This window comes from Hyperolius riggenbachi, chromosome 10 (genome assembly GCF_040937935.1).
Source record: "Hyperolius riggenbachi isolate aHypRig1 chromosome 10, aHypRig1.pri, whole genome shotgun sequence".
Taxonomy (NCBI): Eukaryota; Metazoa; Chordata; class Amphibia; order Anura; family Hyperoliidae; genus Hyperolius; species Hyperolius riggenbachi.
In genome coordinates this window covers 262,565,683-262,580,471 of record NC_090655.1, presented here as the reverse complement: position 1 = coordinate 262,580,471, position 14,789 = coordinate 262,565,683, and the positions used below count along the sequence as shown (strand labels likewise).

The 14,789-nt window shown below is 44.0% G+C and overlaps 1 protein-coding gene across 1 annotated transcript in view; it reads right to left on the bottom strand.

The window, feature by feature from the left end:
• The window catches only part of LOC137535370 (zinc finger protein 585A-like), a 33,032-nt gene extending 18,730 nt beyond the window's left edge, over window positions 1-14,302 (bottom strand). Inside the window, exons 1-3 of the mRNA XM_068257201.1 lie at window positions 14,255-14,302; window positions 4,712-5,209; window positions 2,322-3,188 (exon numbers count right to left, since the gene is read on the bottom strand). Of these exons, the coding sequence (XP_068113302.1) occupies window positions 2,322-3,188; window positions 4,712-5,153 (1,309 nt within the window). The 5' untranslated portion in view covers window positions 5,154-5,209; window positions 14,255-14,302. The remainder of the gene's footprint in view (window positions 1-2,321; window positions 3,189-4,711; window positions 5,210-14,254) is intronic.
• Window positions 14,303-14,789: the final 487 nt, after the last annotated feature.

Genomic DNA, 14,789 nt, shown 5'->3' with positions numbered 1-14,789 from the left:
CCCGACCTCCCTACAGTATTCCGTGTAAGTGGTTAAAGTGCGACAATAAGATTATTCTTTTTACAAACTGAGACAAATGAGTTTGTGACGTTTCTCGAGATTGGCATTGGACCAATCAAAATCAGCTACAACTCCAATCAATGGTTCAGTTTCAAGCTGCATACAAGTTGGAATAACAATGTTATCATCTTGAAAAGAACAGCAATTCATTGGACAACTGAACAGTTGACGTCTCTGGAAATCAGAGCTTCCTCTGTCATTGCTAGGTGAAATAGACGCTCGGCATACGCTCTCCAACGCTGCCTCTGAGCCCGGAAGTGATGGACTAGCACAGAGTCAATCACTAGAGGAAGTTCCATTGGCCGGCTGACTGAGTGAGGCTTCCCGATTGGCTGTTGTCAGTTTTTAAACTTGCCTGGCACAGTTGTTACTTGCCTGTGATGGTGTTTAGTCACTAGAGCTAGCTGCTGGGAGTACCTGTGTATCTCCTGCCTGTTACCTGGCCTGAAACCTTGCTTGTCACCTGACTATCCCTCTGATTGCTGCCTGGACCAATCCTTGCTAGTTTTCACCACTCTTCTGACTCATCCCGTTAACCTGATATTGTATATATGTATGTATGTGAAGGACAGCTGGCTTTCTGACTACGGTATTGCATACCCCTCTGATTGTCTGCCATCTGCTTACTGTCTATGACCCTGGACTGTTTGACTATGATATTTGTCTGTATCTCTGCCTAGTGAGTCCTGGTGGTACCACTGTCTGACAGACTTCAGTTCCTATACCTTGTGCAGTAAGGCCTGGGTGTAACTGTGTGCTGGGTAGACACTACATGTCTCCCGAGGCTGAGCGCCACACGGGGTGAGGACTGCGGTGGAGAGTAGGGCATAGGGACTGATATAAGATGGTGGATCTACTAGGCCTTATACTATGAGGGTGTCACTCCCTCCTATTCAGAGTCTCTGTTGGGCAGCTCTAGTGATTTGTGCAGCAATCTGTACACACTGCTGGTTATTGCAGCTATGAGGGTGTCACTCCCTTCTGGTCAGAGTCTCTGTTGGGCAGCTCTAGTGATTTGTGCAGCGATCTGTACACACTGCTGGTTATTGCAGCTATGAGGGTGTCACTCCCTCCTGGTCAGAGTCTCTGTTGGGCAGCTCTAGTGATTTGTGCAGCAATCTGTACACACTGCTGGTTATTGCAGCTATGAGGGTGTCACTCCCTCCTGGTCAGAGTCTCTGTTGGGCAGCTCTAGTGATTTGTGCAGTGATCTGTACACACTGCTGGTTATTGCAGCTATGAGGGTGTCACTCCGCCCTGGTCAGAGTCTCTGTTGGGCATCTGGCCGACACCAACAAAGCCAAACACAAGAAATTCCTTCAGCTGTTCAATAGGATTCTATAACATGAATAAGCTGCTGATGTTTTATACCTCAGTGTTTCTGGATGTGTGTCTGGATTGACAGAGAAATTAGGGAATTATTTGCATGTTTACTGACTGTCCTGACATAATGCATTATTATAGTAGCTGTGCAGCCGGTATACACATGGCATCCATATTACTGCTCACATTTGTTTTGCTGTTGATGTGAGCCACTCTCTGATCAGGCAGAGTTCCCCAAATGACACCAATTGACGCAGCGTCCGTAGAAGCGCAACTTAGCACGAAACGGCCGTCAGGCTCCAGCTCCCAGCACCCACCTCACCCAGTATCAGCTCTCACCCACAATGGTATGTGCAATTGTTATGTACTTATCTATATGATGAAACTTTGCCTGAAGAGCAGATGTTTTAAGCTTAGATACTAATAAAGCTACGTTTCAGCAGTGCCGGTTCATCTTTCATCTTCTACATTTGCTGCATATCAAGTTTCTTATGTCACAGCATGTTGAAGTGGCATTGTTATAGGGAGAGAGTTATACCACTACCCCAACCTCGCTCGCAAGAAGGTGATATTTATGTAGTGCCAGCCCCTTTCCTTCTACATAGTCTGTAATTATCACCCTTGCCAGATCTGTCATCTGTATATTCACCCAGTGCCTAATATTCATGCAGTATGGGGGTAACTTGTTGCTCCTGTAAATGTGAATACCTGTTTAGCATAATTGCACTTACTGTAGTTGTTAGTAGAGTTATATTATAGCTACTTTTCACAGTTCCCCCCCCCCCCCTCCAAAAAAATAAATAAAAAATAAATAAATAAATACATCTTACAGCCCTTCCCCCAGTTATTAGTGTCATGTGACCAATACTGTGTCCATCGGGGACATATTTCTTAGTCAACTTTATAGGTCTTTTAAATATCTAATGTTTATCACTCACCTGTGCTCATCCCTGTAATAATGTCTTCCTCCTTAGATGCTCTCATCATGTCTCCCTTTTCCACAGACTGCTTATCACTCCTCACATACTTCTCTTCTTCCTCTTTACTTGTCCCCATCATATCACCCTCCTCCATAGACCTCTGATCACTCCTCTCATATGTTTCTTCTTCTTCCTCTTTAATAGTCTCCATCATGGCATTCTCCTGTATAGACTGCTGATCACTCCTCACATATGTCTCTTCTTCTTCCTCTTTAATAGTCCCCATCATATCACCCTCCTCCATAGACCTCTGATCACTCCTCACATATGTTATTTCTTCTTCCTCTTTAACAGTCTCCATCATGGCATCCTCCTGTATAGACTGCTGATCACTCCTCGCATATGTCTCTTCTTCTTCCTCTTTAATAGTCTCCATCATATCACCCTCCTCCATAGACTGCTGATCACTCCTCACATATGTTATTTCTTCTTCCTCTTTAATAGTCTCCATCATGGCATCCTCCTGTATAGACTGCCGATCACTCCTCACAAATGTCTCTTCTTCTTCCTCTTTAATTGTTGACATCATATCACCCTCCTCCATAGACTTCTGATCACTCCTCACATACGTCTTTTTTTCTTCCTCTTTAATTGTTAACATCATGTCACCCTCCTCCATAGATTGCTGATCACTCCTCACATATGTCTCTTTTTCTTCCCTTTTAATTTTCCCCCTAATGACGTGCTCCTCTATAGACTGCTGATCACTCCTCACATAAAACTCTTCTTTTTCTTCCTTAATTGTCCACATTATGTCACGATGCTCCATAGATTGCTGATCATTCCTCATATACGTCTCTTGTTCTTTGAGCTCAGATCTTAGTTCTGAAAAAAATAAATTATATCTGTAAGATATTAGCAGTAATAAAAAGAGCACAGAAAAGAACATAATTTGCTAGGGGGTGATAATATCCCATAAGCTGTGGTCTCCTGCACATTCAGTGCCACAGTCCTCTCCCAGTGTGTCTTGCTCATCATCTGGTGCTTCTCTCCTCCTCTCCATGTACACATTCCTGGGAGGTTACAGCAGTGCCAGCAGCAGTAGATGGATGAGGATGTGAGGAGAGAACAGCTGGAGACAGAGGGAGATAGGAGCAGAGGCCTGCAGCTAATTAGCTATAAATTATCATTACTTATGGCTCTGGCACCTGATGATCTATATGCCAATACCAGGACCAAAGCAGCAGAGGCCACCCAACCCCTCTCCAGCTGCTGCCTCCATCTTCTCTGCCTGTCCTACCAGCCACGCCCCTTGTTACCTGGCTCCGCCCCGTAGCTGTGACCCACCAGCCATCATGTTTGTGCACACTCCAACTTCTCCCACTGTGGGACATAAACCTTCTGTGACTGCAGTAATAAACACAGATGATAACAGGTGTATTTAGATGCATCATTTCTAGCATAAGAAGCAGGGCTGTGTAGTCGGGTACAAAAATCCACCGACTCCGACTCCTCAGTTTAGGATTCCACCGACTCCGACTCCTCTAATTTGCATATTACAATCTTGTTGATTGAAAGTATGTAACATAAAATGCATCTCTTAACTGCCAACGCTTAGGAATTTTAAAAGATGTTTGAACTGAGAGGGATATGGAGGCTGCCATATTTATTAAACAATACCAGTTACCTGGCCATCCAGCTGATCTTCTGCCTCTAATACTTTTAGTCATAGACTTGGGCCTCGTTCACGTCATACGCGCTTCTATACGCATTTTGAAGCGCGTATGACGTGGTAACATGCAGGGCTGTGGAGTCGGAGGTATTTTGGGTACCTGGAGTTCTATAGGATTCTATAACATGAATAAGCTGCTGATGTTTTATACCTTCTGGATGTGTGTCTGGATTGTCAGAGAAATGAGCGAATTATTTGCATGGTTACTGACTGTCCTGACATAATGCATTATTATAGTAGCTGTGCAGCCAGTATGCACATGGCATCGATATTACTGCTCACATTTGTTTTGCTGTTGATGTGAGCCACACTTTCATCAGGCAGAGTTCCCCCAAATGACACCAGTTCCCGCACTTTGTGCTGTGGTAATTATCACCCTTGCTAGATCTGTCATTTCACTGCTCACTCCCTGTCTGGAATCCATGCAGTATGGTGGCAACTTCCTGCTCTTGTGAATGTGAATACTTGTTTAGCATAATTGCACTTTGGCATAGCTGTTTAGTAGAGGGATGTTTTAGCTGCTTGTCACCTCAGTCTCCCCTCCCCCAAACATCACTCATATTCTTATAGCCCCTCCCCCAATTATTGGCATAATGTGACCTATACTGTGCCCACCTGGGACACATTTCTTAGTCAGTTTAATAAGTCTTTTGAATATCTAATGTTTATTACTCACCATTGCTCATCCCTGTAATAATGTCTTCCTCCTTAGATGCTCTCATCATGTCACCCTCCTCCATAGACTGCTGATCACTCCTCACATACGCCTCTTCTTCTTCCTCTTTAATTGTCCTCCTTGTCCTCCTGTCACCCTCCTCCATAGACTGCTGATCACCCCTCACATATGTCTCTTCTTCTTCCTTTTTAATTGCTGACATCATGTCACCCTCCTCCATAGACTGCTGATCACTCCTCACATACGTCTCTTCTTCTTCCTTTTTAATTGTCCTCATCATGTCACCCTCCTCCATACACTGCTGATCACTCCTCACATATGTCTCCTCTTCCTTTTTAATTGTCCTCATCATGTCACCCTCCTCCATAGACTGCTGATCACTCCTCACATATGTCTCTTTTTCTTCCTTTTTAATTGTCCTCATCATGTTACCCTTCTCCATAGACTGCTTATCACTCCTCTCATATTTCTCTTGTTCTTTGAGCTCAGATCTCAGTTCTGAAAAGGATAACAAATTATAGCTGTAAGATATTAGCAGTTATAAACAGAGCACAGCAAAGAACATCATTTGCTAGGTATGGGAGTTGGGGGTGATTAAAAAGCACACGAAGGAGATACAAAAAACATAGAGACAATGGGAGCCCCGATGGTTCAGTATGTCACAAAAATAACGAGAGACAGATGTAGATGGTGGAATGGGACACTCACAAAGGAGGGCAGCAGAAGGGCAACCAACCACTGTAGGCAGGAGGAGATCAACACTCGGTGGTCCAGCAAGCTGGATGAAGGTCGCACTCCAGTAAAACGAGACTAGATGGTCCTCTGTGTGGCTTCACCACAAGGGGCCGACTAGAAAACCCCTCCAAAGGAGGGTGCAGATGAACAAGGGAGGGAGGAGGCGTCCACATAGTGATAACATTTTCATTAAAAACAATAAAATGTAAATGAGTTGAGATGGATTATCTCAAATGAAGACACATTCATAAAATCAATTACTTTTATTAGCCAGTGCATAATAAAATTCATTGATAATATGAATTTGTCTTCATTACAGGTAATCCACCTCAACTCTTTTTCATTTTATTGTTTTTTAATGAAACTTTTATCACTATCTGGGCGACTCTTCCCTCCCCTATAATTTGCTAGGGGTGATAATATCCCATAAGCTGTGGTATCTGCACATTCAGTACCACAGTCCTCTCTTCCAGTGTGCCTTGCTCATCCTCTGGTACTTCTCTCCTCCTCTCCATGCACACATTCCTGGGAGGTTACAGCAGTGCCGGCAGCGGTAGATGGATGAGGATGTGAGGAGAGAACAGCAGGAGACAGAGGGAGATAGGAGCAGAGGCCTGCAGCTAATTAGCTATAAATTATCATTACTTATGGCTCTGCCGCCTGATGAACTAGACCGATGGGACTGCAGCTCCATATCCTGACCATACCTGAGCCCACCTGTCCATCACCTACTAACCCCAAACCCTCCAAGAGCCGGAGCAACAAACCTCCCAGCTGGAGCAGTGCCAATACCAGGACCAAAGCAGCAGAGGCCACCCAACCCCTCCCCAGCTGCAGCCTCCATCTTCTCTGCCAGTCCTACCAGCCACGCCCCTTGTTACCTGGCTCTACCCCCTAGCTGTGACCCATCAGCTTTCTGCAGTCTCCAACCTCTCCCACTGCGGGACTACCCAATACCAGTGGCTCCTGACACCACATTGGCTTCTTCCCATCAGACATACAGTGGATATGGTCAACCGGTGACACTGTCACCTCTGCTGAAAATGGACACAATGGACAGAATCTGTTCCTTCAGAACCTCCCTCCCTGAGACCTCCACTGACCCACAACAACTCTATTGTACAACATGTTATTGGCTGCCAGAATCTCTTCCATGATTAAAGGCACTTTAATATGTGGGGGTGTCAACAACATTATCAAGAAGAAAAAAAACTAATAGAAGTTATGAAAAAATTACTACATTAATAAAGACCAATCAAGCAGTTAGACACATGGAGGGTGTTTAATCCAGGGCTGTGGAATCGGTACAAAAATCCACTAACTCCGACTCCTCAGGTTAGGATTCCACCGACTCATCGACTCCTTTAATTTGCATATTACAATTTTGTTGATTGAAAGTATGTAACATAAAATGCATCTCATCTGCCAATGCTTAGGAATTTTAAAATACAACTGAAGTGAGAGGGATATGGAGGCTGCCATATTTATTCCCATTTAAACAATACCAGTTACCTGGCTAGCTGGCTGAACTTCTGCCTCTAATACTTTTAGTCATAGCCTAAAACTAGTACTTTGTAAGAGTACTCCTGGAAAACAGGAACAAAGAACATCTATCAGGCCCTGGCAATGTAACTGTGGGGACATGTAAGAGTGATGTGCAGGTACTCTGCAGGAGAATGAAGAGATTCTTCCTCTATTACACATCTGAACATGGATCAGGCCCTAGGCAATGTAACTGTGGGTACATGTAAGAGTGATGTGCAGGTACTATGCAGGAGAATGAGGAGATTCTTCCTCTATTACACATTCTTCATGTACAATCTGAACATGGATCAGGCCCTAGGGCTAGGCAATGTAACTGTGGGTACATGTAAGAGTGATGTGCAGGTACTCTGCAGGAGATTGAGGGGATTCTTCCTCCATTGCACATTCTTCATGTACAATCTGAACCAGGTTTATGGGTGATAGACAACATCTCTGTGTTCAATGTGCACAACATTCTCAGTGGATTCCCTGCAGCTCTGTGGGGAGTGCATATGGAGAGTATAGTACTACTGTGTAACAAAGTGAACCTGAGACAGATGAAATTAAAGTTTTATACATACCTGGGGTTTCCTCCAGCCCCCTTCAGGCTAATCAGTCCCTCGCTGTCCTATTCCACCACCTGGATCTCCTGCTATGAGTCCAGGCACTTGAGCCAGTCAGGTGTAGTGCACATGCACACACTCCGCCACCGGGAGTGTACTACACCTGCGCAGCACTATTGCGCAGGTGCAGAATGTTCCTGGTTGTGGGAGCGGCATGCGGCCAGACTGCGCTGACTGACTGAATTACCGGTAGGCCTGAACGATTTTGAGAAAAGATTGAATCGCACGATTTCTGTCAGAAATTGCGATTTCGATTCGATTCACGATTTTCTTCAAAATCGAGCTTAAGCATGTGCCTATTCGTCTGCGCAAAGGATGCGGAGCAGAGCTGAAATAAATCCTAAGCCCAAACAAATAGACAGAAGGTCAAAATTAAAAAAATTAGACCAAGTCGAGGGGGTGGGGAGTTATCATGCCACTGTCCCTTGATTCCCCATGCAGTACATATTACTATGCTTGTGTTGTGTGCTTGGGATAAAAGCCATGTCACAGAGGTGGTGGGGACGGTTAATGTCAGGTGTGCGATAGGTAGCGTAAAGGCAAGCCGTGGGGGGCTGCGCACACAACGCGCACGCGCACACACACACACGCACACACACACACACACACACACACACACACACACACACACACGCAGCTCTCACTGATACGCAGCATATCTGATGCACACACTGCTACACACATACTGAAACACACAGTCATGCACTCAGTCTTGCTTACTCAATCTCCCCCATGCTGTGCAGCTCCATCCACATGCTCTCTTCTCCTGTACTTCGGCAATGAAGGGGGAGGGAATTCCTTCTCTGCTCCAAATAAATCATGAGGCGGCACACCACTGGCTGCAAATATGCTTGTATTAAGAAACAGAAGCACTACATGTTACGGAAAATCCTTCATCAGGTGCACCTGATGAAGGATTTTCCGTAACATGTAGTGCTTCTGTTTCTTAATACAAGCATATTTGCAGCCAGTGGTGTGCCGCCTCATGATTTATTTGGAGTGTTACTAGGAGACCGCGTGAGCAATCCGGTCGAGGCTCGGCACCGGCAAACTCCAGGATACAAAATACCTGGCACTGCTACCGTGGAATTCCTTCTCTGCTCCCTGCTTGCATGGGAACTGTTGAATAAGGGGGGAGGAAAGGTCAGCCAGACATTAGCTGAATAGCCGTTGTCTCTCCCGGTGGTCTGCAGAATGGAAGAAAGTGTTTATCAGTTGTCACATTAGCGAGAGCGAGAGCCTGAGCCGCTCTCGCAGCAGGGCTGATGACGTAGGAGGGGAGGAGGGGCCGGGGGAACTAGGCAGAGAGAGAAAGATAAGCTGCCGCTGGGAGTGAAAGCCACTGCTATTTTTCACACGCAGCTGCGCACAGCGGGAGGGCACAGCTCCGCAGAATATCGGCAAAAATCGCCACTGTGGCGATCACGGAATCGTCATTTCCGTGATCGCGATTTCGATATCAAAACGATAAATCGTTCAGGCCTAATTACCGGGACTCATAGCAGAAGATCCAGGTGGTGGAAGAGGACAGCGAGGGATTGATTGGCCTGAAGGGGGCTGGAGGAAGCCCCAGGTATGTATAAAACTTTTATTTTCATCCGTCTCAGGTACCCTTTAATTTGTAGTCCCCAAACCAAATTTTAACAACATATCTAATTATTTGATTTCATGAGCAAAGGGAGTGCATACATTTGCATAAAGCAACATCAGTGCAGAATTATTTCCATCTCATTGACCATCTCTATTAGTGACACGGCTACACATCAGGCTTTATACTTACAGCATAGATGTTATTTAGTATATATAAGAGATTCCTGTGTACACATTATATATACAGTCACAATCAGATATGTATATCTGACTTTAAAAATACGGGGTCTGCTTTATTGAAGCAGCACAAGTAACTATTTTTTGATTGGTTTATTTCATTTTTGTGAACTAAACACAGCTATTGCTGTATATATAAATTATTTATGATGACTAAATAGAACATTTTATCATATTTTCTATTTTAATTACAGTTTAAATTCATTAGGAGTCAGAGTTGGTGCATTTTCTACCAATTCCAGGTACCCAAAAATGTCTCCGACTCCTCGACTCCGAATCCACAGCCCCGGTTTAATCTAGGTGCAGTCATCTATTCTTACTGATCAAAGCCACATAGTTCATACTCTAGGATTGACTATTTTTTTTTATGTCTGTTTTTTGTGTTTCAATTGTTTTTATTAACGATGAAAAAAGAATGTAACATACATTAACAAGTTTTTTGTAACAATATCTTACAAAAAGGTAGACTTATACATTCAATAGAACATGTTGATAACAGTTTAACAGTACATAAATGAAGTAGAGACTAAGTCAACAATTAATATTGTAATAATATTGTATTAATAGGTATTGAAGTTTTTGCTGTTCCCAGTGAAATTCAAATGTGTCTTGAAGCGCCTGCCTCAGGCGGTGAGGAAGATTGATATTCAGGGCTTTGGATTTGGTGGCATTAATCTTAAGTCCTGACACGTTTCCATAATGATTAAGTAGGCTAGTTAATGTGGAAAGGGACTTAGTAGGCCGTGTGAGGCATACGATCAGATCGTCTGCAAAGAGACTAATTCAGTGTGCTTTCGCTCCCAATTGTATACCATGAATATCTGGCGAGTTTCTAACCAGTATTATAGCCAATGGTTCAATAATGAGATCAAATAGGAGCGGGGATAGTGGGCAGCCTTGCCGGGTGCCCCTGGATATCGGAAAGGTTTTTGTCTGTTATTTGACTTCATGTAGTCGATATCAAAATTGGATATTTTAAAGATCACACCACAATCATTCAGGCCACACACCATGCTTTTTTGTTACATTTCTATTCCATTCAAGGAATACAATCTATTTTTCTTAGTGAGTGACATTTGACAAATCTGACCAATGTACTACACACACCTGTGTTCACTTTTCCCCCAAATAAGAAGAAAATTGATTTAAAAAACTCTGCTATATTGGTAGGTGTCCTCCATCACAGGGAAGAGATACAGGCCGGCCTCCCATAACGGCTGGGATAAACATAAACTCCTGTGACTGCAGTAATAACCACAGATGATAACAGGTGTATGTAGCTGCATGATTTATAGCATAAGAAGTAATAGAAATCCAGAGATAAGGTAATACAGAGAGTGTGCATACGTGTGAGGCACCAGCTGGAGGTGGTAGCTGCTCCACATGGGCTCAGTATTCCATGGCATACAAAATCAGCCAGTCACAGCTCCACTCCGCACTATTCACAGATTATATTCCTCTCAACACTCACCTAAAGGATTATTAGGAACACCATACCAATAATAATTTGACCCCCTTTCACCTTCAGAACTGCCTTAATTCTATGTGGCATTAATTCAATAAGGTGCTGAAAGCATTCTTTAGAAATGTTGGCCCATATTGATAGGATAGCATCTTGCAGTTGATGGAGATTTGTGGGATGCACATCCAGGGCAAGAAGCTCCCGTTCCACCACATCCCAAAGATGCTCTATTGGGTTGAGATCTGGTGACTGTGGGGGCCATTTTAGTACAGTGAACTCATTGTCATGTTCAAGAAACCAATTTGAAATTATTCGACCTTTATGGCATGGTGCATTATCCTGCTGGAAGTAGCCATAAGAGGATGGGTACATGGTGGTCATGAAGGGATGGACATGGTCAGAAACAATGCTCAGGTAGCCCATGGCATTTAAACAATGCCCAATTGGCACTAAGGGGCCTAAAATGTGCCAAGAAAACATCCTCCACACCATTACATCATCACTACCACCAGCCTGCACAGTGGTAACGAGGCATGATGGATCCATGTTTTCATTCATTCTGAATTTACGCCAAATTCTGACTCTATCAAGACTCATCAGACAAGGCAACATTTTTCCAGTCTTCAACTGTCCAATTTTGGTGAGCTTGTGCAAATTGTAGCCTCTTTTTCCTACTTGTAGTGGAGATGAGTGGTACCCGGTGGGGTCTTCTGCTGTTGTAGTCCATCCGCCTCAATGTTGTGCGTGTTGTGACTTCACAAATTCTTTTCTGCATACCTCCATTGTAATGAGTGGTTATTTCAGTCAACACTGCTCTTCTATCAGCTTGAATCAGTTGGCCCATTCTCCTCTGACCTCTAGCATCAACAAGGCATTTTCACCCACAGGACTGCTGCATACTGGATGTTTTTTTCTCTTCACACCATTCTTTGTAAACCCTAGAAATGGTTGTGCATGAAAATCCCAGTAACTGAGCAGATTGTGAAATACTCAGACTGGCCCGTCTGGCACCAACAACCATGCCACGCTAAAAATTGCTTAAATCACCTTTCTTTCCCATTCTGACATTCAGTTTGGAGGTCAGGAGATTGTCTTGACCAGGACCACACCCCTAAATGTATTGAAGCTACTGCCATGTGATTGGTTGATTAGATAACTGCATTAATGAGAAATTGAACAGGTGTTCCTAATAATCTTTTAGGTGAGTGAATGTCTCCATCACTAAAGTACCGTCCCCACTCGGCCTTTAGGTCCTAGGTGGTCGCTGCTCCAAAAAAACGATTTAACGGTCGACTAAAATCGGCCTAATCTCCCCGACTGACAAAAGGGGTGTAAACTTGCTGGGTACAGGTAGGAGGCGCCCGGGAAAGGATGTTTAATATAATACTCTATATGGCAGTATCCAACTACTACAAAATAGGTTGTCCTACCTTATAGGTGTCCCTTTAGGAAATAGAGACAATCAGAAGTAAAAAGGGAATAATTTTAATGGTGCACTAGTTGACAACGCGTTTCACGGTCACAGCCGCTTCGTCAGGTCAATAGCAGTGCCTTAAAATACAAATTGGCAGCACTCAGAAACCGAACAATAGATATAGTATATACATAAAATCATGTCAAAATAGAAATTTCTATTTTGACATGATTTTATGTATATACTATATCTATCCCTTTTTACTTCTGATTGTCTCTATTTCCTAAAGGGACACCTATAAGGTAGGACAACCTATTTTGTAGTAGTTCAATATCTGATTAGGTGACTACACACATCCAGTTTTCATTGGCCAATTTTATCCCTGTGGCATGAGGGCCAACAAATATTGAATATTATGAACAGATCGTGTAGGCAAGCTGTCACACTACATGGAAGTGGTATGATTGGGCAATTAAAATTAGATGTATGTACATACCCTCTTCTCTTTACCGCTACAGTCCCTTCCATTATGATTTAGCGTAAGAACATCGCACATGAAAACCCCCTAACTGAGCTGTTAAGGAGGGGAAAAGCGTTGACTACCCGAGACCTCAGGAGGGCATTGCCATACCAAGGGGGTGATATTGTGAAGGGCATATGGCTACACTGCGGGATAATATGGCAATGCTAGGAGCAGAACAAGCTATATAGCGGAAATGCCAGCACTGGAGAGACATTGCTATATTCCATATACATCTTCTCTTGTCTCTGTGATGTGACTGAATTATTACTAGGAAGGTGAGATGCCGGCACTGGGGGGGACATGGCTATATTTCATATACTTCTTCCCTTGTCTCTGTGATGTGACTGAATTATTACTAGGAAGGTGAGATGCCGGCACTGGAGGGACATGGCTATATTCCATATAAATCTTCTCTTGTCTCTGTGGTGTGAATGAATTATTACTAGCAAGGTGAGATGCCAGCACTGGGGGGACATGGCTATATTCCATATACATCTTCTCTTGTCTCTGTGGTGTGAATGAATTACTAGGAAGGTGAGATGCCAGCACTGGAGGGACATGGCTATATTTCGTAAACATCTTCTCTTGTCTCTGGGATGTGAATTATAACTAGGAAGGTGAGATGCCAGCACTGGAGAGACATGGCTATATTCCATATACATCTTCACTTGTCTCTGTGATGTGGCTGAATTATTACTAGGAAGGTGAGATGCTGGCACTGGAGGGACATGGCTATATTCCATATACATCTTCTCTTGTCTCTGTGATGTGACTGAATTATTACTAGGAAGGTGAGATGCCAGCACTGGAGGGACATGGCTATATTTCATATACATCTTCTCTTGTCTCTGTGATGTGACTGAATTATTACTAGGAAGGTGATATGCCAGCACTGAAAGGACATGGCTATATTCCATATACATCTTCTCTTGTCTCTGTGATGTGACTGAATTATTACTAGGAAGGTGAGATGCCAGCACTGGAGGGACATGGCTATATTTCATATACATCTTCTCTTGTCTCTGTGATATGAATGATTACTAGGAAGGTGAGATGCCAGCACTGGAGGGACATGGCTATATTCCATATACATCTTCTCTTGGCTCTGTGATGTGACTGAATTATTACGAGGAAGGTGAGATGCTGGTACTGGGGGGACATGGCTATATTCCATATACATATTCTCTTGTCTCTGTGATGTGAATTGGTACAAGGAAGGTGAGATGCCAGCCATAATGTATGGCACATGCAGGGGGTGGGGGGCACTAGAAAACTGGCAAACAAGTCACAGCAGTTATATAAAATCTCTTGTATGGCAATTACTGCAAGGGAGGTGATCAGGATAGTGACAGGTGTACTATGACCTCCTCTGTAACAAAGTATGTCCACCCTGACCTCTCCTCTGCTCAATATATGACAACAATCACACAATTACCTGTTCCAACAACGTTCACTCTCCACCTCCAGCAACTTCTCCCCCTGCTGTGTTACATCATTTCCTGTCTTTGGCTTCATTTCCTTCTATCTGTGCGTTCCACCTGGGAGGGATGATGTCGCCATCTTGTGGTAATTAGGCTAACTGCAGCCTACGTTTGTGGACTCACCTGCAGGGCTGGTGCACACCGGAGCGGTTCTGGAGCATTTTTAAAACGCTTGTGGGGGAAAATCGCTTGGCTAATGAAAGTGAATGGGATGGTGCACACCAGAGCGGTTAGTTTTTTCCACAAACGTAAACTCGGGGGCTGCAGTTTAGATTTCTGAGGCGTTTCTGCAGTGGCGTAGCTACAAACCTCTGGGCCCCGATGCGGAATCTGGATGTGGGCCCCCCCCCACAGCAACAACAGCCCCCCTCCCCCGGCAACACCCGACGCACACACATATCCGAATCCCTATAGCCAGCTATAGGTCCCCCCAGTATAGGTAGCCAGGCATAGGTACGCCAGTATAGTTGCCCCCGGTATAGGTTAGCC